The 20816-nt window shown below is 47.2% G+C and overlaps 1 protein-coding gene across 1 annotated transcript in view; it reads right to left on the bottom strand.

Moving 5' to 3' along the window:
- Positions 1-20816, bottom strand: part of EPHB1 (EPH receptor B1) — a 446863-nt gene that overhangs the window by 92126 nt on the left and 333921 nt on the right. The window contains exons 6-9 of the mRNA XM_021069481.1: positions 14116-14240; positions 5954-6116; positions 1967-2075; positions 1060-1124 (exon numbers count right to left, since the gene is read on the bottom strand). Of these exons, the coding sequence (XP_020925140.1) occupies positions 1060-1124; positions 1967-2075; positions 5954-6116; positions 14116-14240 (462 nt within the window). The remainder of the gene's footprint in view (positions 1-1059; positions 1125-1966; positions 2076-5953; positions 6117-14115; positions 14241-20816) is intronic.

Genomic DNA, 20816 nt, shown 5'->3' with positions numbered 1-20816 from the left:
ATTGTGCAGCCTCAGCCAGCACTGGCCTTGGCCATGTGAGAACAGGACAGGTTACTGAGTGAGCATCCTGGCATCGCTCTCTTGCTTTGGGGAACCTTGGATGAGAACTTTTGCCTTGGAGCCCATTTCTGCTCCCAGAACCGCCCATCCAGTGAAGGCCTGCTTAAGGTGTGTGTGGGCTCAGCCTGCTTTTCCTGCTCACCCACCCAGGGAACAGGAAGATGGGGCTGGCACAGCCACAGCAGGGCTAAGCTGGGATGTGGCTCATGGAAGAAGCCTGGGGCAGAGAGGGCACAGCATACAGTGTTGGGGAAGGTTTTTGAGGGCATCTGTGAAATTCAAAAGGACCTACATAGAAACAGGACACGTCTGCTGTAAGGATCCAAGCATTCTGCTTTCTGGAGGTAGGTGGCCTGACTGACCACCTGGGACCCTTTCGGATCCTGCAACGTTGTAATTACATAGATTGAAGAATAGCTCTGACACAGGACTGTACATTGGTGAGGGGACATTTTAGTTATGGAACTATTACATATGGGTTTTGGAGAAAAAGAGAATAGATAACAAGAGAGAAAAACTTTTAAAGGCACTGCTTAAAAGAAAACACTTGGGAGCAAACCCAACACTTGGGCCTCTTGGGCTCTGCTATCTTTTTAATTCCCTACATTCATGTTCTCTGGCTTATCTGTGAATTTGGTTAACACATCCCCCAGCTGCTCCATAGGATAAGATAAGGCAGAAGATGTTAATAGAGAACCCTCCATCTTTTCCCACTGAGTCTGATTTCAGGATTCATTGACTTGCTAAACTCAATCTTCTCCTTGCATGACATGTCCTCTACGGGCTTATCAATGCAGAAGATCATCTACCTGCCAGGCATCCAATGAGTGCCGATGATGGGCGGGCACAGATGGCTTTGGCCCCTGGGGACTGAGGGGCTGGGTTCTGGGGGCTGGGAGGGGGCTTGTGGTTGGGACCTGCCAGTCTGGCTATAAGGAGGACCCCGAGCACTCGCGTGGTTCTCCAGGGCTTGGGCAGTGGGCGTCTGCATCTACTCACCTCGGCCTGTGCTGTAATGCTGGAGTTTATCGCTGTACACAGCCTCTTTGCTGTAAGCCCGTTTCCTGTGGATACAAGGAGAGACGGTCTCTTAGCCAGGGTGCTCCCCCATCTCTTTGCTCCTGGACCTCCACCCAGGCCTCCTGTCCTGACAGGGGCTCCCCTGGGCATCTCCTGGAACTGGGAATTGCAGCTCTCACTTTAAGTGGAGCTCCTGTCATGTCTGGCTTGACCACCACTCCGGGCAGCATTCAGATCAAGGTCTTTCAGAGGCCAGGCAGGGCTATGGGTCTCCATCAGAGCATGGTGCAGAGGCTCTGGAGGATGCCTATTAACACTCTGGGCCGCACTGCGGGACTTCTGGAGGGGAGGCGGGGGCGGGCAGCTACAGGGCTGTGCACAGCAGAAACTGGGCTAAGCACCCAAGGCAGCAGCAACAGTATTAAAAATTCACAAGGCCTTCAGGGCCTGCTTCCTGCAGGACTCAGTGTTTCTCTTTCCTCCTCAGCTCCCCTCCCGCCCACCTGCCTTGTGCCCTGTGCCAAGCGCCCTGGATCCCTAGCGAGTGGATGGGCTGCTGCACAGGGCATGATGTTCTAGTGGATCAAATGCAATTTTGTCACTATCACTCCAAAAAAACCATCCCGTGGAGGGGGGCTAAACATCTTGGCTAAAATGAGCATTTCAGGAAGAATGCTCAGAGCTTTGCCCAGCTCTTAGAGAGGATTTTATCTGGGGCACAGAGAAAAATAAATGATTTGGAGAATTCGAGGCTGCCTGTGGATGGAGATGGCGTGATGACTGTGGTGACTTTGTCCCCAAATGGCCAGCCCTGTCCAGTCTGAAGGACCTGGGAGGGGTCCATGGGTGGGGCTTCCTGCAGGAAGGGGTGGTGCAGACGGCCTACCTGCTGCAAACGATGGAGATGGCCACCAAGGACACGACGAACACGACCCCGGCTGCAGCCGAGCCAGCAATCAGGGGCAACTGCTCCCGCAGCTCAGACTTGTAGTCCTCTAGGTGAGAAAGAGGCATGAGAACCTTCCTGTATTCCCTGTGCTGATTCTCAGGGATGACACCAAAGATATCAGATGGAGAGATTAGAGAGGGAGAGGGAGAGGGAGACTCTATGCTGCAGAGATGTAAGCCTGACCCAAACTAAATCCCAAATAAAAATAGCCCAAACCAGTAGTTGCAAACTATTACATTTAGAATGGATAAGCAATGAGGTCCTGCTGTATAGCACAGGGAACTATGTCTAATCATGTGCTAGAACTTGATAGAAGATAATATGAGAAAAGAATATATATATATATATACGTATATATATACACACATATAAAACTAGGTCACTTTGCTATGCAGCAGTAATTGACAGAACATTGCGAATCAACTATAATAAACAATTTTTTTAAATAACCAAAACCAAATGACAATGACAACAATAAAAGCAAAATAGCAGTGACAGAGAGGATCTCAGAACTGAGAGCTCATGACATTGGTCCCAGAGCAGAGGTGACTCTGGTCTACATGCCCTCATTCGCAAGGTCTCTCAAAGGTCTGTCAGCCACGCTAAGGACGTGTCTAAGAAGGGGAATGAAACCACTGCTGAAGTATCTTCTCAAACACAGAGCTGCTGAGGTGCCGCACAGTCAACAGATGCACTGAGCAGATATTGAAGAGCATCTGCAGCCAGCCAGCACCACGCCCAGTGCTGCAGAGGATAAAGAAAGGCTGAGAAATGACCCAGCAACCTCAAACTCACATTCAAGAAGGATGGGGTCCAGGCTTCTGCCAGTGTTAGCCCCAGGCTGTATGATGAGGGAAGGGGGTGCCCACAGGCCAATGGCACTCACCCAAACCCTGGCTCTACGACAGGGGAGCTTGGTGAGTTTGGACAAAGCATTTAGTCCCTCTGACTCTCAGACTCCTTATCTGCTAAAATAAACACTTTTTAGTCAAATCATGTAAGACATATTTCCCAGTGTCTGACCTACCATATTTGGTGCTCCGAATACAAATTCTTTTTTCCTAAATCCATATAAGCCATTTGGCCCAGAGAGCTATCACTGTGGTGATTCTCTCACTTGATGTCAAGGAGCCATTATCAAATATTCAAGACTGAGGCAGACGGAAGTCAAGCTTTGTATGTTGTGTTCTAAGTAGGGTCGCTGGGTATAGCAAATAAAAATACAGGATGGCCAGTTAAATGTGAATTCCAGAGAAACAAATAATATTTTAATCTGAGTATGGTGCAAATATTGCACAGGAGACAATGAGGCTAAAACATGACGTGTTGTTTATCCAAGATATCACTGGAGCTCCCTTATGAATTAGTGGGTTAAGGATCAGCTATTGCCACTGCAGTGGCTTGAGTCACTGCTGGGGTGTAGTAGGATCCCTGGCCATAAACTTCCACGTGCCCTGGCTGTAGCCAAAACAAAAAAAGAGACTGACATTTAACTGGCCATCTTGTATTTTATCTGGCCATCTTAATGATAACTCCTCTTGAAGTGAAGCTCCCCGTGCCCTGCTTCAGAATCACTCGAGCCCGATTGTTAGACCTGACCTGGGCCCCTCCTCTGAATCAGAATCAGAATCTCAGAGTGAACAGCAGGATATCTGTGTGTTTGCCAGGCACCCCAGTGTTTGGGACCCATCCCTCAGCTCAGTGGGTGGGGGATAAGACTTCAAAAGACAAGGATGTTGTTCTCGAAGCTTCCCACTCTGAAGAAATCAATTTTAAAGACTGAAGGTAGAATTTTAGTTTCCCTCCACTGGAGTGCTTTTTGTAACATGCGTGTTTTTTAAAAAAAATTTAATTGGGAAAAACAATGCAAGGAACCATAGGGAAGAGAGTTCATATGAATTAAAAACTTCCTAAGCCATGTGACCTTCAGCCTGTCAAACTGATTTCTAGAGAGTCAGAGGGTCTGAGAATCAACATCCTTGAGTTTAGAAATCTGCTTCTCCACCCGCAGAGTTGAAGGATGGTTCTCAAACACCGGGGCTCGTAATCACCCAGAGTGCTTGTAAACATGTAGATATTCTGCTGTAGGAACAGGGTAAAAAAGTGAGGCAGCCAAGTCAAAGGTTAGCAGGTGGCAGCTCCAAGCGCCTGGGACCACAGCAGCTCTGCCCCATGTAGAGGTCACCTGCCCAAAGCATGGTCACTGACCCTGGACAGGATCCCACGGGTCCTCTATGGCCCAATGACCCAATCGTTAACCAACCTTCAGACTCACCTTTGTGCCGCAGGAAGGCCTAAAGCCTCAGTGAATATAATTACTACTGATGTGTGAACCTCACTCATTAAGACAAATACTCTGGAATTTGGCCACTTACCAGAACTCTCTTCCATCCAGCCCCTCTTGGGTTTACAAAACTTAACTGCCAAATGTAAAAGGAATCACCTTCTTGGGAGAAATCTGTTACTTCTTGATTTGTCTAGTGGAATTGCCAAGAGACCAGCGCTCAGAGCATTGTAAGTTTGGAGCTTTTAATCCTGTGTACCTCCTGATGCCAAAATGCCCATAAATCTAGATTGGTAAGCGAGGTGCAAAGAAGGGAGCAGAGTCCTTCAGGAGCAGAATATAGCCTGTGTTCTTTTCACACCAGCAGTGTTATTAATTTGGATAAACTGGTCACCTTTCTACCCTAGCTCACCATCCTCAAAACATAAGCCCAAACTCACCTAAAATAAAAGCAGAACCGGCTGCAAACTCTAATCCTACAGAGAGGCCAGACCGCTCACATCAAAGCATCCAGGCATAGGTCACTGGGAAGTGGTGAGCTCTGCCCAGGGCGGCAAGCCCCCAGCTTAGGGCAGAGTTTTCACACTAGAATACCCACCAGCACTGGCTTCTCAGACATGTTTTCAGGAGAAAATGGATATTATAATTTTTATATGAATCATAAGATTTTTAAATCTTACCGATGATGGTTCAAATTGTTTAAAAATAAAATATGAGTCAATACAAAACCTCGAGCCTCATCAAGTACCTCCGCAGAGAGCACTGGCCTAAAATAAAACATTATGTAAGGGCAGAGTGTTTTCTATGTAATTTAAGTACTAAAGGAAAAGTGAAAGGCTTTCAATTTGGGAAGCGGGAATAGAATGACATTTGGAACCTGTCAGGAAACAGCTCGTCAATGAACAAATAAATATAGGTAGGTAGATAGAGATTAGATAGATAGATAGATAGATAGATAGATAGGGGAATCCATTCACTGTGTTAAGTGGCTAATGTAGAGACAGACACCCATACATCATGCTGAGTTTAAAGGGAAATAAGATTTTCATAACAATCGAGGGGGGTGGTCTCAGAGCAGGGGGATGGGAGGGACTTAATAAAGCCCAGAGATGGAAGTATTTTTGACAGATTGTATGACTTTGGGGATAAGCTGGAGAACAATGGCTGTGGTTCTATCTGGAGACACCTCAGGAGGACTCACTAGAGGTCACATATGAAGCTGCTTCAAATATTCTGAGAAGCCTGCTGCAGCCACTCCTCAAACTGGTCTCTCCATTGTCTCCCTGGAGCCCTTGGCTCATGCAAAGAGCCTATGTGCTTGGTTCTCAGCTGGGGAAACAGAGGAGTGATGTGGGAGTGAGGGTGAACCGATGGCCTTGGTTTCTGTGGAGGTCTCACTGTTCTGCAAACGCAGGCGGCCATGTGGGGATCTCTCTGCGCATTCGCACTATAGAGATGCTTCCAAGGCAACTGCCTAGTGAATGGCGTCTACAGTGTCCCACTGGGCGCAAACCCTCCCGAGGGAATTCCAGGGGAATCCAGTTAGCGGTTGGCATTCTGGCTGCGACCACAGCCCCCTGGGGTATTTCTCTCCTCCCCCAATTGCCTGCCCTGCACCAGGTCCCCAGCCTGCCCCTTACCGTCCGTCAGAGTCTGGAAGCACATTTTGCCACTGAACTTGCCGTAGCCGGCCACGGTGCGGGCGCGCACCTGGACCACGTACACCATGCCGGGCCTCAGGCCATCGATCCGTGCGGTGTTGGTCTGGCTCCTGGCCATGGAGGAGTTGAACTCGTTGTGTTCCTGCAAAATAGCAAGGTGAAGGGGTCAGCAGCATGCTCTGAGCACAAGGGCCCCCTAAGTTCTCCATCCTGCAGATCTGCTAGAAGCTGTCCAGAGCCCTAGGACATCCTGGGAATGAAGACATGTTAGCCTAGACCTAAGGAATGACAAACCAGCTCTGGGCCACTGGGTGATGACGCTCTTCAGAGAGGGGACTGAGGGAGCTCCAGGGCCTGGCAAGGGGGTGCATGGACATTTTCTACTCCTTGCCCCTCTGGGCTTCAAAGCCAGAAAAATAAAGCACATCCAGCTTTGCAGAACCCCTCTCATCTCTGACCTCAGCATAAACAAAGGGGACCACATTCACAGCCAGCCTGCCTCTCTTTTTCTTGCTTCTGCTGAGCCCTGGTCTTGTCTTGCCTCGCCTCACTCAAGATCTTCCTGTCATTCCTCACAATGGCTGTTCTAGATCTCTCCTTAAGGGACCTCAAGTCCTTAGACAAATGACTGTATCCAGTCCGCTGAAGAGCTTGAAGCCATTCAGAACTACCTCCCACACTGTTTCTGCCTTCACCTTGGTGTGTGTCTGTCTGTGCCCCCATCGTCCAAGTTCCTCTCCACCAGCATCTAAGGAGGGCATGCCCCTTCTCCCTGGAGACCAGAGCCTGTGTCCCCAACCCTCCCACTGCTCAGTGGGCCAGCCCCATCCTCCTGTGTGTCACTATCTCCAGTATCTTCTGCCCTGCCCTCAACAGTCCCCGCTTCGTGCACACATAGGTCCTCTAGTGGGCACAGACCTTGCTTGTGTCTCCCTTTCCTCCGACTCTCCCACCATCATGAGTGCCCTTAAGGTGTCCTTGCTTTCCACTCTTCGCTGCTGATCTTGTGTAATATATGGTTTGCGCCTGGACTTTTGTAGCCTCTCATCTTTTTTTTCTGCCACTTCCTCCCTACCAAATCCAAACTTCTTTTGTGAACAAAGATCTCTGATTCCCTAAAAGTATTGTCATAGAAAGACAAAGCTCCTGAATCTCACCTCATTGGCCTTTCATAACAAAGTCAATTCCAGTCTCTCACATCCCCCTAACTTGCCACCTTGCTGCCCCTCCAGGTACCGCAGCCCTGGCCACCAGACCTTTGCTCAGGCTGTTTTCCAGTCTGAAACACTTCTCTCCAGGGCTCCTCTACATTCTCTGTGTTTCTTAAGCATCCTTTTCTAGGGAAGCATCCCTTACCATTCCAGCCCAGGGACTGCCTTCACTACTGCCCTCCATTCTTCACCTTGCCCTCAGCACCTCCACATACAGCATCCCAGTCTCTAGTCATTTCCACGTGAGCACTGTGGAGAGGGTAGCTTATCCCCCGGTGTGCAGGCACACAAGTTTAGAGTCTGGTTCTGCCCCTGTTTGCGCTAGGAATCTTAGAGAAAACTGGTGATAGTAGTGAAAATAAAGATCTTGGGTCACCAAGAGGAAGCCCCAGGTCCCATGTGCAGACCTAGGTCACTGTGACCAGTTTAGCTACAACAGTCTAAGAGGCCTGATGACTAATGAGCAGAGAGCTGATGACAAGAGGTCTACAAGCCACATCCTTAGTCAAGGGACAGAAGAAACATGGGGAGTCAAACCAGGACAAAAGAACAAAGTACAGTGATAAGAAATTACCAGTGTCCTAAAATATGTAAAAGCTCCCTTGCAAAGGCAGAGACGATGTGATGTATGAGCATTCATTCATTTGGCTTGGCACTATACACGGGCTGCAGGTACCAGGGAATGGTCCTTGCCCTTGGGTACCCAACATCTTGTGGCAGGGGGCTGAAAATAAACAGGATGACAGCAGTGCTGACAGATTGGCTTGGCAGAGGGCAGCTCAGGGGGTCATGGGGAGCAGCAGAGGGTCCCCGAGCCCAGACTGAGAAGGTGTTTGGGAGGGGCTCAGAAAAAGGATGACATGAGTGAGTCATGAAAGATGAAAGAAATTAGCCCCACGGATGAGCGAGGAGAGTGAGAATGAAATAGAATCACCCCTGAGAACAGAATAAAACCTGCAAAGGTAAGGCTTAAAGGAGTTTAAGAGCCTATAAGTAAGTAAGTGGGCATCTCTGAAGTGTAAGTGGCATAGAGGGTAGCCATCAATGACCTGGAAGCAGTTGGAAGGAACTGCAGTTTATAGGCCAGATCAAAGAGCTGAAAGTTACAAAGAGGTCCATGCTAACCCTAAATGGGGCAATAGCCAGAGTTCCCGTCATGGCGCAGAGGAAACGAATCCAAGACTAGGAACCATGAGGTTGCGGGTTTGATCCCTGGCCTCGCTCAGTGGGTTAAGGATCCAGTGTTTCCATGAGCTGTGGTGTAGGTCACAGACGCGGCTTGGATCTGGCATTGCTGTGGCTTTGGCGTAGGCTGGCAGCTACAGCTCCAATTAGACCCCTAGCCTGGGAACCTCCATATGCCGCAAGTGCTGCCTTCAAAAGACAAAAGACCAAAAAATAAAAATAAAAATAAAAATAAAATAAATGGGGCGATAGCCATTGGCCTCTGTGAGGGATTAGCCATCCATCATTTGATCTATTCAAAAAGAAGGTGGATTCCCCCTCCCTTTACCACCAGTCAAGATTCAGCAGAAAGAAGAAGGTGGCCCACTCTAGAACAGCTGTCGTCTAAAACTTCTGTCATCACCATCTTGACACACCGGAAGCCTAAAACCATGAAAATCATAGTCTACCTTGGGAATTGGGTCAAAATCCCATTGCTGCAAAATCCAGGTGGCTGCCTGAATTCTCTGGTTTTACTGGAATCAGATGCAAGTATTCACTGCTTGAAATAAGGGAAGCATCACCTGGGTAGCTCTTTTACTGAAAAATGTGTTTTGGTGTGTATTGGCATTTGGATTGTGAGGACCAGACATCAACCCATAATCACTTTATAGTCCATACATCCTTCAAGAAGTCCAGTGATTAAAATCCTTGATCCTCTCAAAACCATTAATCAACCTCAGGTGAATGAGTGAGAATGAAGAACAGGGGGGTTTTCTTTTTTTTTTTTTTTTTTTTCTTGGTTGCTTATGACTGATTTGATAAGCATGTGGGAGACAGAGGACAGACAGGCTGTGGCTGTGGAGGGCAGAGACGACATCTCATTTCTCCATCTCCAACATGCTTCACAGGGCTCACCCTGCCTGGATGCCCCACACCTCGGTGCTAAATGAATGAATAAAAAGCACTATTCGGACCAGTTATTGAACCCATCGATCCGATACAAGATAGCACCAAGGTCTGAAAGGGTTCCTATGAGAAAATGATCCTAAATTTGAAGGGTAGAAATTCCCAAGGCTAAAGCAGCCCGTTCTAGCTCAGACAGTTATTATGAAGGGCGAGTGCACATCTCAACGCTTAATCATCGAGACAGCTGAGAGCAGATGTAGATGTTCCCGCCTCGGTTTGCCTACAAGCGCTGATGCCAGGAGTGAAAAGTGCTACAAGACAGTAAACAAGAGAGCATGATGAATGGAAACGTATTAAAATGGGGAAGGAGATGAACATGGGAGAGGCCCTGGGAGTGTCATCAGCTCGATGGCATCTGAGCTCTCTATTAATGAGCTGTTGGAGGAAGCAAAAGCCTCATTGATTCTATTCACAGCGCTGAAATTGAAAGGAGTCCCAAGCACAAACTGAGAGGATGATGTGGTCAGGAGACCCAGGGAGGGTTTTGGGGACTTGGAAAACTATACTCTATGGCCAGCTACCTGTTTTTATAAATAAAATTTTATTGGATCCCAGACATGCCCATCTATTGACATCTATTGCCCATGGCTGCTTTCCTGCTACAAAGGCAGAGTTGAATTGTTGGGATCAACTATATGGCCTGCAGGCCTAAAATATTTACTACCTGGTCCTCTTCAAAGAATGGTGCTGACTCTTTAGAAGTGGCACAGGATGGAGGAATGATGGGTTTTGTTTCTTTAGACTGATTCCAGGACATTTGCTGGCTAAGTTCTATTTGTGTTTGCATCTTCTAAAGACCAGGATTCCACAGCCTTGTGGAATCAGGTAGGCAAATCATTCTGTTTACAAGCATTTGGATTGAAAATGAAGATATAATCTCTTACTTCAGGGAGCAAGCTAACTTTGAGATCCTCAGCATCAATACAATTGCATCCAGTCCTATACTGAGCTCAGAAATACACTGAAATATAATAGAAATAAATAAATCTCTATAGTTCTAGTTCTGTGCTTCCCTCATTGTGACTTGTGTGGTCAAAGGCAAGTCATTGAATCTTTCTGTGACTTAGCTAGTACCATCATCCATACATTGGTTACAGCGGGCTTTGAAGTATCTTTTATTTCTTTTGAGGATCAGAATGGATACATCTGTGAATATCTGGCATATAACAGGTACTCAATCTATGATGAATTATTATCATTGTGGTTATTATTTCAAAATACCCTCACAAGGTAATGTCTTTTCTTTGGAGAGACTGGAGATGGTCAAGGCAACATAATGGATTGTACAGTCAAGCACTTTCTAAGTGAGGGAGAGTCCTCTCATAATGTACTGAATGGTAACAACACTTGGGCTTGGTTCCTAAGGGAAGCGTTCTATCCTCTGGGACGATGATATGCTTCACTGAGTGTGAAAGCCTCCTCAGGCCCTGAGCTGCTCTGCATGTGTGTCTGTTAATAATTAGTGCAAATTACTGAGATGTAGGGACAGGGCCTAAAATGGGAGAATAAGTTCCTTCATGGCCTCAGAAGTTGAGGTTAATTACAGTTTGTCCAGGGGCTTGCAGGTACGAGGGAAAACCTGTAGAGGAGTCAGATATGGTTTAGGAAACAAGAAGCCAGGGACACAAGCAAGAGCTCACTGATGGGCTGAGAAGGGCTGACTGCCCTTGACTATAGAGCCAAGGGCAGGCACCCTGGGACATTGGGAGAAGAGCTCCATGATGGGCTCAGAACTGAAACCATGAGATCCATCCCAGGGTGCCTGCCCTTGGCTCTATAGACAAGGAGGAGCCAGTGGTTTCTATGCATCCAGCCCCTTCCCAGCAGCCCCAGGCTGCAGGGCAAAGAGCCCAGACTATAGACTCCCTTGCTAGCTGTGTGACCTGGGCAAGTTGGTTTTGTTTGTTTTTTAACATATCTGTGGACCTGTTTCTTTAACCATAACAGCCATACCAATATTTAACACTCTGGGTTGTGAGGGGGAAAGAAGATGATGTTTAGAAAGCCCCTAGCACCCAACATGGGCACACTAGGGAGAAATGATTATACTTTACTGATATGAGCTATAAGGCTTAAAGTTCATGTGCATGGGGGAAGGGGGCTGCGTGGGACATCACTGGTGATTCTGACATCACACTGTATACCAGCCACACATGCTAGTCTATTGAACTGCTAGGTCAACTTTGGTGATGAAATGAGGCTATGTGATCGATGGGTCAGATGGGTCCCAAACACTTTTTGCTTGGTCCAACATTTACCTTTTAACTGTTTTAAAAAAATATCTAGCAAATAAGGGCCCCTAATTCAAAGCTGGATGGATATAGTGGTTGCTTATGAATCCAGACAGTGTAAATTACCCCCAATTCCCTCAATTATCAGAATCAACTGTCTACAAAACCTAGCATCCTCTAAATGAGTAGAAAGTGGCCTAACCTTCACCTCGACTGCAAGTTCGGCTGTAATGGCGAAAGGGCACGCCTCCTTGCAGGCTAGATTGGTGTTCCATCTGGCTTCCCACTTTCAGGGAGGTCAACGGGTACCATTTTACAAATGTGAAAACTGACCCAGAGTGACTCAGTAATGGGCCCACGGCCATGTGGCCATCAGTTACAGAGGCTCCTGCATCCCAGAGGAGTCGTTATTTCACTGTTTAACACTTCCTCCGTGTTGGAGGCTGCAGGTCTCCATCCTTGAGCTTGTTCTTATTTCCACTAACCCACTGGATGATCCCACCCAGGCTCGGGGCTTTCACACCAAGGACACACAGACAACTTTCAAATGGTCATCTCTGGCATGGTCCTCTCCCTGGAACTCCAGGCGTGTACATCTGGCTGCCTCCTCTGCATCCCATTTCAGACATGGGGGTGATAAACCATCTCAGACATGGGGCTGAACTGTGGCCCCTTCCCTCACCCCAGACATGCTCTGCCCACACTAATCCTCTTCTTAGTCAGGGGTAGGTCCAAATTTCCAGTGACTCAGGCCCAAACCCTCCTACATCCAAAATCTAATATGTCAGAAATCCTATTGGCTTTGTCTTGAGTTTATATATATAGAAATCAACTATGTGACACCAGCCCTCTGCTTCCACTCTGATTCAAGCCACCCTTGTCCTTGTCTTGGATGATTATAATCTAGCAGGTTGATTTTCAATGGAAAAGCCCAAATGATCCTTTTAAAAATGTGAGTCAGATTTTGTTCCTGCTCTGCTCCAAACCCTGCTATGGATTCCCATCTCACTCAGCAGAAAAGCTCAAGTTCTTAGGCCTAGCATGAGTGCCTCCTCTGATTACCTCTCCCCTGTCTACTATTTTCCCATGGCTTGTATGAGTCCAGTCATGCTGGTCTCCTTCCTGCTCCTTGAACCCACAGTCCTGATCCTGCCTCCAGGCCATTGCACAGGCTCTCTATTCCCCAGATACGGGCTTTGCAAGACCCTTACCTCCTTTAGGGCTTTACTTAGAACTTACCTTCTCCAAGAGCCTCACCTTACGATTCTAATTATTCCTGCAGCTCACTCTTCTCCCAAACCTGATCCTCTTGATCCCATTTACCTTGATCTCCTTTCTTCCTTTACACTCTTCATTTTCTTTTCTTTTTTTGTCTTTTCTAGGGCCATACTCATGGCATACGGAGGTTCCCAGGCTAGGGGTCCAATCGGAGCTGTAGCTGCCGGCCTACACCAGAGCCACAGCAACGTGGGATGCAAGCCGCGTCTGTGACCTACACCACAGCTCGCAGCAACACGGGATCCTTAACCCACTGAGCCAGGCCAAGGATCGAACCCACAACCTCATGGTTCCTAGTTGGATTCATTTCCACCGTGCCATGATAGGAACTCCCTACACTCTTCATTTTCTAACATACAATAGGATAGCCTTATTTGTTATGTTCATTCTTCATTGCCTATCTCCTTCTATTGGAAAGTAAGCTTTTGGAGGACAGGAATCCTTATTTTGATCACTAATATATCCTAGAATAATACCTGCCAAATAGCAGGCATTTAAGAAATACTTGCTGAACAAATAAATCAATAGATCTGGTGTTTGCACAAATATTGTATTGGGTCAGTATAGAAAGCACCGTATTTTCCTGGGGTTGTGCAACTGCTACAGTTCACCATGGTGGAAGGAAGGCCCTGCTTTCCCCACAGCCAGGGGTCAGCTCCACAGGGCACCATTTCCCTTTTTTCTGGAAGAGCATGGCCTGCAGTAGCCCCCAGAAGCAGCTGCAAAACAGCAGCCAAGGAAGATAATGTATAAATCTCTATTCCTATTCATTTTGATCTCATCCTTTTGCATTTCCATTTAAACATTTTAAACCACCATACATACATCACTGCAGAGGTCCATGCATATGATTTATAAATAAGCAATCTTATATTGGAGGTACCTGATGAAAAACCTTGACAAATACTAGTTTACAAAACCACAAATTCTTTAGAAAGTTCAGGGGACACCTGCGGGGTTGGTAGCAGCTGCATTAGTAAAGCAAGCACATGACTAAGAGAATGGGATTGGTCCTGTCCATCCGTGACAACCCAGCGAGCTGTCCAAAAAGCAGGATGAGGGGTTGGAAGGTTCTCTCCTGAGTTGGTACAGAACGTACCTGGACTTTGGAGGCCTTTACTGGGGCACACCTTGGGAGTTCTCTCAGGGAGACTCTGGCCTCCATCACTAGATCTCCTCACCCCGCAGGACTCCCTCCAGCCTGGCTCCTTGTGCCCTCAGCTGGCCACCACCCACAGAACAGTGATTGGCCCTGAGTCTTGCAAGCCTGCAGGCAGGGATGGCTCACCTTTTCATAGTACCGAATCTCATAGTCCAGGATGATGCCATTGGGCTGCTCCGGCTGTGGCCATGACAAGGTGATGCTCCTCATGGTGGCGCTGACCTGGTGCATTATAGGAACAGTGGAAGGGGCTGCAGAGAGAGGAAGAGACAGGGAGGATGAACAGAGCCTTGACTGTACAAGAAATGCCGTCTTTCATCGGTAAGTAGGGAGAGAAACATCTTTGGGTTGGAGCCCTGCCCTTTCTTTCTCATCAACTGAACTGGACTTACAGAACATCCTGTGGGTTTTGCAGAATGAATGGGGTTTGGATGCCAAAGGAGAGAAAAGGTGATGGTTTAGGGCAAGTGAACATGTGAGAGGGCAGGGGCTGGAGTGGACAGGGTGTTTTCCAGGCAGGAAGGAGAAAGGCTTGACAGAAACAAGAGGAGGTTGGCAGAATCACAGAAAACAGTTGGCTGGGGGAAGCTGCAGCCAGACATGGAGGGTGGGACCAGCACGACAAGTCCAGGCTTCAGGCAGTGGGACAGAGGAGCGATGGTTTTTGAGGTGATGGTGTTGAAGGAACCTCAGCCTTGCAGGAATGGGTTGAGCCATCACAGAGAAGAGAACCTGGAGGCAAAGGATGAGAGTGAGAGAGGGGAGCTGGCCAGGGCAGAATTGCTGAGTGGTGGAAAGGAACATTCTGGCAAACATTTCCTTCTGAGACTGTGTGGAATTTGCTGCTGCATTGCAAAAGGAGGAGGGGAGACATCTTTCAAGAAGACAAGAAAACAGACTGACAGAGTTCTTTTAGACTTCTGTCAGAGTTTTCCAAATGAGGGCACTTGCTATCAAGATCTCCCCAATATAAATGGAGAAATGATACACAAACCAAACATTTGGAAACAGAATAATAATTTCAAAATCTGTGAAGTGCATCTGAAATCTCTGTTTAAAAGGAATATTATTTATTTCCCAATTCAACATTTTTCACACAGGGTAAGTAAAATGAAAACAGTCTGGAAATAATAAATGAGGGTTGTCTGTCTAGGGGAAGAGGCAGGTTAATGGATGAGGCTGCCGTCTGCGCTCTGGCTCAGGGGCTGTTCCCGTTTAGCCCTGGTACTTCTGCAGTGATGAAGGTCGTTTGCTCACACGAACTCCACTTCACAAGGCTTTCTCTGGGGACCGTGGCTGAGTGACATTTTCTCTCCTGGATTTAACTTAACAGATTCCCCTCCAAGAACTGAAATTACAGAGCATGGCTCTCAGGTCACAGAGGGTCCCGAATTCTCCATGTTCGTGGACTCTCAGATGAGTCGTGACTAGGTGAGCCACCAGGGTCAGGGTGAAGAGGCAGAGCACTTCTTTTGAAGATGCTCATTGTCCAGGGGAGCATAAGGAAAGCCCAATGTGAGAGGTGCTGTGATGAGCCCTTAGAAGCAGAGTGTCTGCTTGGGACTTTGCTCAGTTCTCATTAGAGACTTTGTGATGGCTGTGAAAATGCACCTCTCAGAGCTTCGATTCTGGGGAGCACAAATGATGAATGGCCCCAGATCTGCATTCTGTGATCCATCACTGCATCCACTCAGAGCCCGCTTCCCACATGCTGCTCCTAGCCAATGACTCAGAGAGGCAGTCCTGATGCTTCTGATGGGCAACTTCTGCTCAAACTTTGCCCTTTGGACTTCCCAAGACATCCTTATAACTCACAGCAGTCTAAGACTCTTCCCATCCCATCCTTACTCCTTTTCTCTCTCCTTCAGAGGGATCAGACCTTCACTTGGGCTTTGGCTCCTCCTCTGGTGTCCATTTCCCTTGCACATATAATCCCATTGGCATCTGCTTCATGGAGGACCTGAACTGATGCAGTCCTGAATCCCCCATCAAGTATTCTCTTCCTGGTCCTGCTGCATCCCCAGGGATGGAAGGATCACTGCCTCTAGAAACTGCTGCACCTCAGCTGATTAGCTCTCACCAATTTTCACATCTTCCTTATCCATACCTGAAATATGTCTTCTTCCTACTGTTCTCAGTTATGCCAAGTGAGGTAATATAGACTGTTCCCTCTTCCATGGAATGGCTTGTCAAATAGCTAAGGAATCTAGTTAGGTCTCCCCTGAGTTTTTTCCCGCTGCAAAGAATGGCTGGCTACTATGAACATTTCTCCCATGATGTGCTGCTACCCGAGGTGGCTTTTTTCCAAATGAGGCTCATGTTATCTAAAGTTCTTTAGGCATGAGGCCCAGAGGTGAACCCTATCCTCTCACTGCTGTTTTAACAACAAAGATTAGAGTGAAACTGGAGTTCCTGTTGTGGCTCAGTGGAAATGAATCTGACTAGCATCCATGAGGATGCAGGTTCGATTCCTGGCCTCATGCAGTGGGTTAAGAATCCAGTGTTGCCATGAGCTAGAGTGTAGGTCACAGATGTGACTTGGATCTGGTGTTGCTGTGGCACAGGCCAGTGGCTATAGCTCCAATTCAGCCCATAGCCTGGGAACCTTCATATGCCGCAGGTGTGGCCCTGAAAAGACAAGACAAAAAAAAATATATATGAGAGTGAAACTAATATCTACCATGATCTATGTACTATACAACTATTAATATAAACATTAGCTGTTGCTTCCAGAACATGCCCCTGCTATTTGATTTTGAAGCCACCGTCAATATAACCTTAGGTTTTCCCATGGCATTTTTCTCATCTTTTTTCAATAGAGTTCACTTTGGGTTTTGACTATAGGGGTTGACATGGATCTATGTACCTCAATGGTATCAAATTTGGCTTATTCTAGTAAGTTTAAATCATTTTTCATGATGACTCAACCATCAAGTACATCTTCTCTTGCTCCCAATGTTCTACCATGGCTCAAATCCATTAATTAACTATTTAAATAAACATTTATTGAGTATCTGTCCTGTGCCAATCATCATTCTAAGTTCTAGAGATCCCATAGTGAACAATGTAAAATTTCCTGCCTTTATAGAGGAATTCTAATGGAGGGATTAAAAGAGACTAGACATAATAAATAAATGAATTACAAGGTATGTTAAAAAATACTAGCTACAATGGGAAAAAATAGAGCAGAGGAGAAGGGATGCAGAACACCAAAATGTAAGAGGCCAGCTGTGGGGAGGCTGCAATTCTAAATCATATGGTCAGCTAGGCCTTTCCTGAGAAGTAGGTGCAGGAGCACAGCAGGGATGGAGCCAGGTGGATGGAGAAGAGCCTATAAGAGAGACAGAGATCCGAGCAAAGGTTCAGGGCCTTTGCAGGGCAATAGCAAAGAGCCAGTGGAACTGGTGCACAGATGAAGCCACAGATGGGAGGGCCTCAAAGGACCCTTGAGGACCCAAGAGGATGTTGGCTACTACTGAGTGAGATGGGGACCTGTGGGATGGTCACCAAGAGGGCGTGACCTCATGTGAGTTACATGTTACCAGTATCACCCTCTGCTGTATCGTGAATGGAGTGCAGGGGCTGTGAGAAAGCTGAAAGAACTGTCCTAATGCTATGGCACTAATCTGGCTGGAAGATCATGGGAATGTATACCAGGCTCAGAGCAGTGGAGGTGGCAAGAGGGAAAGGGGGTCATATTCTGAAAATACTTAGAATATCTCAATGGATGTGGGATGAAATGGAAGTGCCAATTGGCTCCAAGTTTTCTGGTCTGAACAGCTGGAAAAGTGGGGCTGCCACCAGCTGAGATCAGGGGAGACATAGGTACCAGAAGTTTAAGAGGAAAGAACAGGTGTTCCACTTCGGACCTGCTCCTTTTCAGACGTACTGGATGGCCCAGAGTAGAGGCTGAGTAGGCAAATGCGTGGAGAAGAGGTCCAGACTGGAGATATAAATTTTAAGTCTTTGAATGTATTTCAGAGATACTAACATTCATATTTCATAGATCCTGAAAGCACCAAAAATGACCGAGATCACCAAGAGAAGGCACAGAAGGGAATATATAATATAAGATTCAGGAAATGAGGGGAAAGCCGCCAAGGGGCCCGAGAAAGAAAGGCCAGTGAGGTGGAAGGAGAACCAGAGTCTGATCACCTAGAAATCTGGAGGCCATCAGCGCCTCCAGGAGGACAGAGTGTGTGGGATGCCTGCCAATGTTGAGTCACTAAAAGGAAACTAGAAACTGTGTGGATTTAGTATGGCTGGATGGGTAACTGGGTGGCAGGTTGGAGACTTATTTTTTTTCTGAGACCTGTGTGCACTGTGCAGAGCCCCGGGAGAGGATGAAGACACTTCAGGGAAGGTAAGGCAGCGCTCTTGAGTCAGTTGGGATGGTTTGAGATCCTGCTGGGCCCATCAGGATGGGGAAGAATGGTCCCCCTTGATCATCGCTTCCCCACTGCCCCCGAGACTCCAGCGCACTGAAAGGACTGCCCTTTCAGGCCTGTGTGGAAACACGATTCTATTTACATGTTGTTAATCACGTCAGTGCTGTGTAGGTTTTCAGGATCCTTCTGTCTCGAAAGCTGAAGCATTATGTTTTAAAAATTGGAAAGATTAATCCCAACGGCCTGTGGCTTTTGATGGGCTTGGTTCTTTTCTTTGCCTCTAAAACTAGGAGAGCCATGATTCAAAACTCAATATATTTGCCAACCACTGTGCCAGGCCCCTGCTCTAATCGCAGGGGACAGAAGGACAAGTAAGAAAGTCACAGCCACACCTGAAGGTCTAGGTTGGGGTCAAATGGCAAAGAGGTAATCACAGGACAAGGTGATCCAGAGGCAATGGATCCACGAGAGGAAGGCTCCTGTTATATTGATGGCAAGGACCTCCCAGCGGCCAATCCTCAGCACACGGATCCAGGAGAAGCTGCCAGAGGGTGACAGTCACCACCACAACATTTCTCAGGCTTATGGCAGTGACACCTTAATCACAAGCCCCATGGAAGGCTGTTCATCCTCATACAGGTCACTCTACATGTCTTACATTTTCATTGAGATGGGATTTTGCACAGGGGGGAGAGCAAGAAAGTATTACTTTTCCTCCCTGAAGATCAAGTGAAGCTGCCGTTTGGTGCTCTGCCGTCGGCAATCACCTAACCTACAGTGACAAATTTGCTTTTCTTTTTCCTCCTCCAATGACAAATGCCACTTCTAAATCCGGTGTCTTCCATGCTATGAAACCCTCAGACAAAACAAAAGGAAAAAAAAAGGAGTTCTCTTGCGATGCAGCAGGTTAAGGACCCAATGATGTCACTGCAGCAGCTCAGGTGGCTGCTGTGGTGCGGGTTGAATCTCTGGCCTGGGAACTTCTGCATGTCATGAGTGTGCCCTCTCCCAAATATATATATATATATATATAGTCAAAATAAAAAAAGAGCTCAGGTATCCACTCAAACATCAACTTCTTCCAGCAAAACTAAAGTAGATTAAGGAGGAATGGAGAGGCTAATTGCAAGCAGCAGCCCCCTGAACACCAGGGCTGGAACAGGACGTTCTGGCCAGCTGTCCTTCCTCCATAAACCTGCATCCTCAGATGAATGGTTTCCCTGAATGCTTGAAGGAATCTCTCTCTCGTGAGCACACAGAAGAACAGTTGGACTAAATTAAACATGCTACAGAGAGAAGGAAAAGAAAATTATTGAAATTTTAGCAAATAAACAAATAGAGACCTTTCTTTAGAAAAAGTAAAGTTGAATTAGTTTCGAGGCTATTTGTTTGTTTGCTGTTGTTGTTTTTTGTCTTTTTAGGGCCGCACCCATGGCATATGGAAGTTCCCAGGCTGGGGGTTGAATCAGAGCTACAGCTGCCAGCCTATGCCACAGCCACAGCAATACCAGATCTGAGCTGCATCTGCGACCTACACCACATACAGCTCACGGCAATGCCGGATCCTTAACTCACTGAGTGAGACCAGGGATCAAACCTGTGGCCTCATGGATGTTAGCCGGGTTCATTACCACTGAGCCATGATAGGAACTCCTGTTTAGGAGCTATTTGGGATGAAGGTTCTGAAGGATCAGGAAAGATGCGTTTGGCCTAAAGAGGCGGTGCTCCAAAAACCCAAACATAATCAAAATTGTCCTGTACTCCTTGTTAGCAAAATAAGAGGCTGATACCACAGGAAGCCAGGATTCAAAGAGAAGAGAGAGGAAGCAATGTCAAGTGTCCTGTCAGGCACTGAGGAAAATCAACGAGGGTTCAAACAGAATCAGAACCAGGAGCGTCTGAAAGAGCATCGACAGCCAGTGATAAGAGGCCCTTTAAATGTGTCAGAAGCAGAGGCTTCAACGTCATTGGTCAAGGGTCTCAGGGATAGAGAGAATGCAAAGACAGGCTGAGCAAGTGAGTCCTTTGTCTCTGTTTTTCCCAAGGAAGACTTTGGGGAAAACTTAGTCCCAAATTGCTTTTGAAGCAGACAGATCTCAGATAGGATATCACATATAACAGAGAGAGCGCACGGAATGTTCTTGCCGGAGCTGACAAATGAGATGTGGATAAATTGCTGGGACAGGATGGCCCCAGCTGCAGGTTGCGAAAAGAACTCACAGGTGATATGGGACAAGCATCAGCCCAAACTGGTCACAGGTCACTGCCAGTGGCATCATGGATGGGGCCGGGTGGACGACTGGGCAGCCCTCCATTTGTAAGGTGGGCTCCAAAGGAGATCATCAGGCCTGCACCCCTGTGAGTCAGGCTAGGTCTGGGAGGGTGGGGTGCATCTTGGAAGTTAATATAATGACCCTAAATCTGGACCCTAGAATCTTA

This window comes from Sus scrofa, chromosome 13, assembly GCF_000003025.6.
Source record: "Sus scrofa isolate TJ Tabasco breed Duroc chromosome 13, Sscrofa11.1, whole genome shotgun sequence".
In the NCBI taxonomy this organism is placed as follows: Eukaryota; Metazoa; Chordata; class Mammalia; order Artiodactyla; family Suidae; genus Sus; species Sus scrofa.
This window is presented reverse-complemented; position numbering and strand designations above follow the sequence as displayed.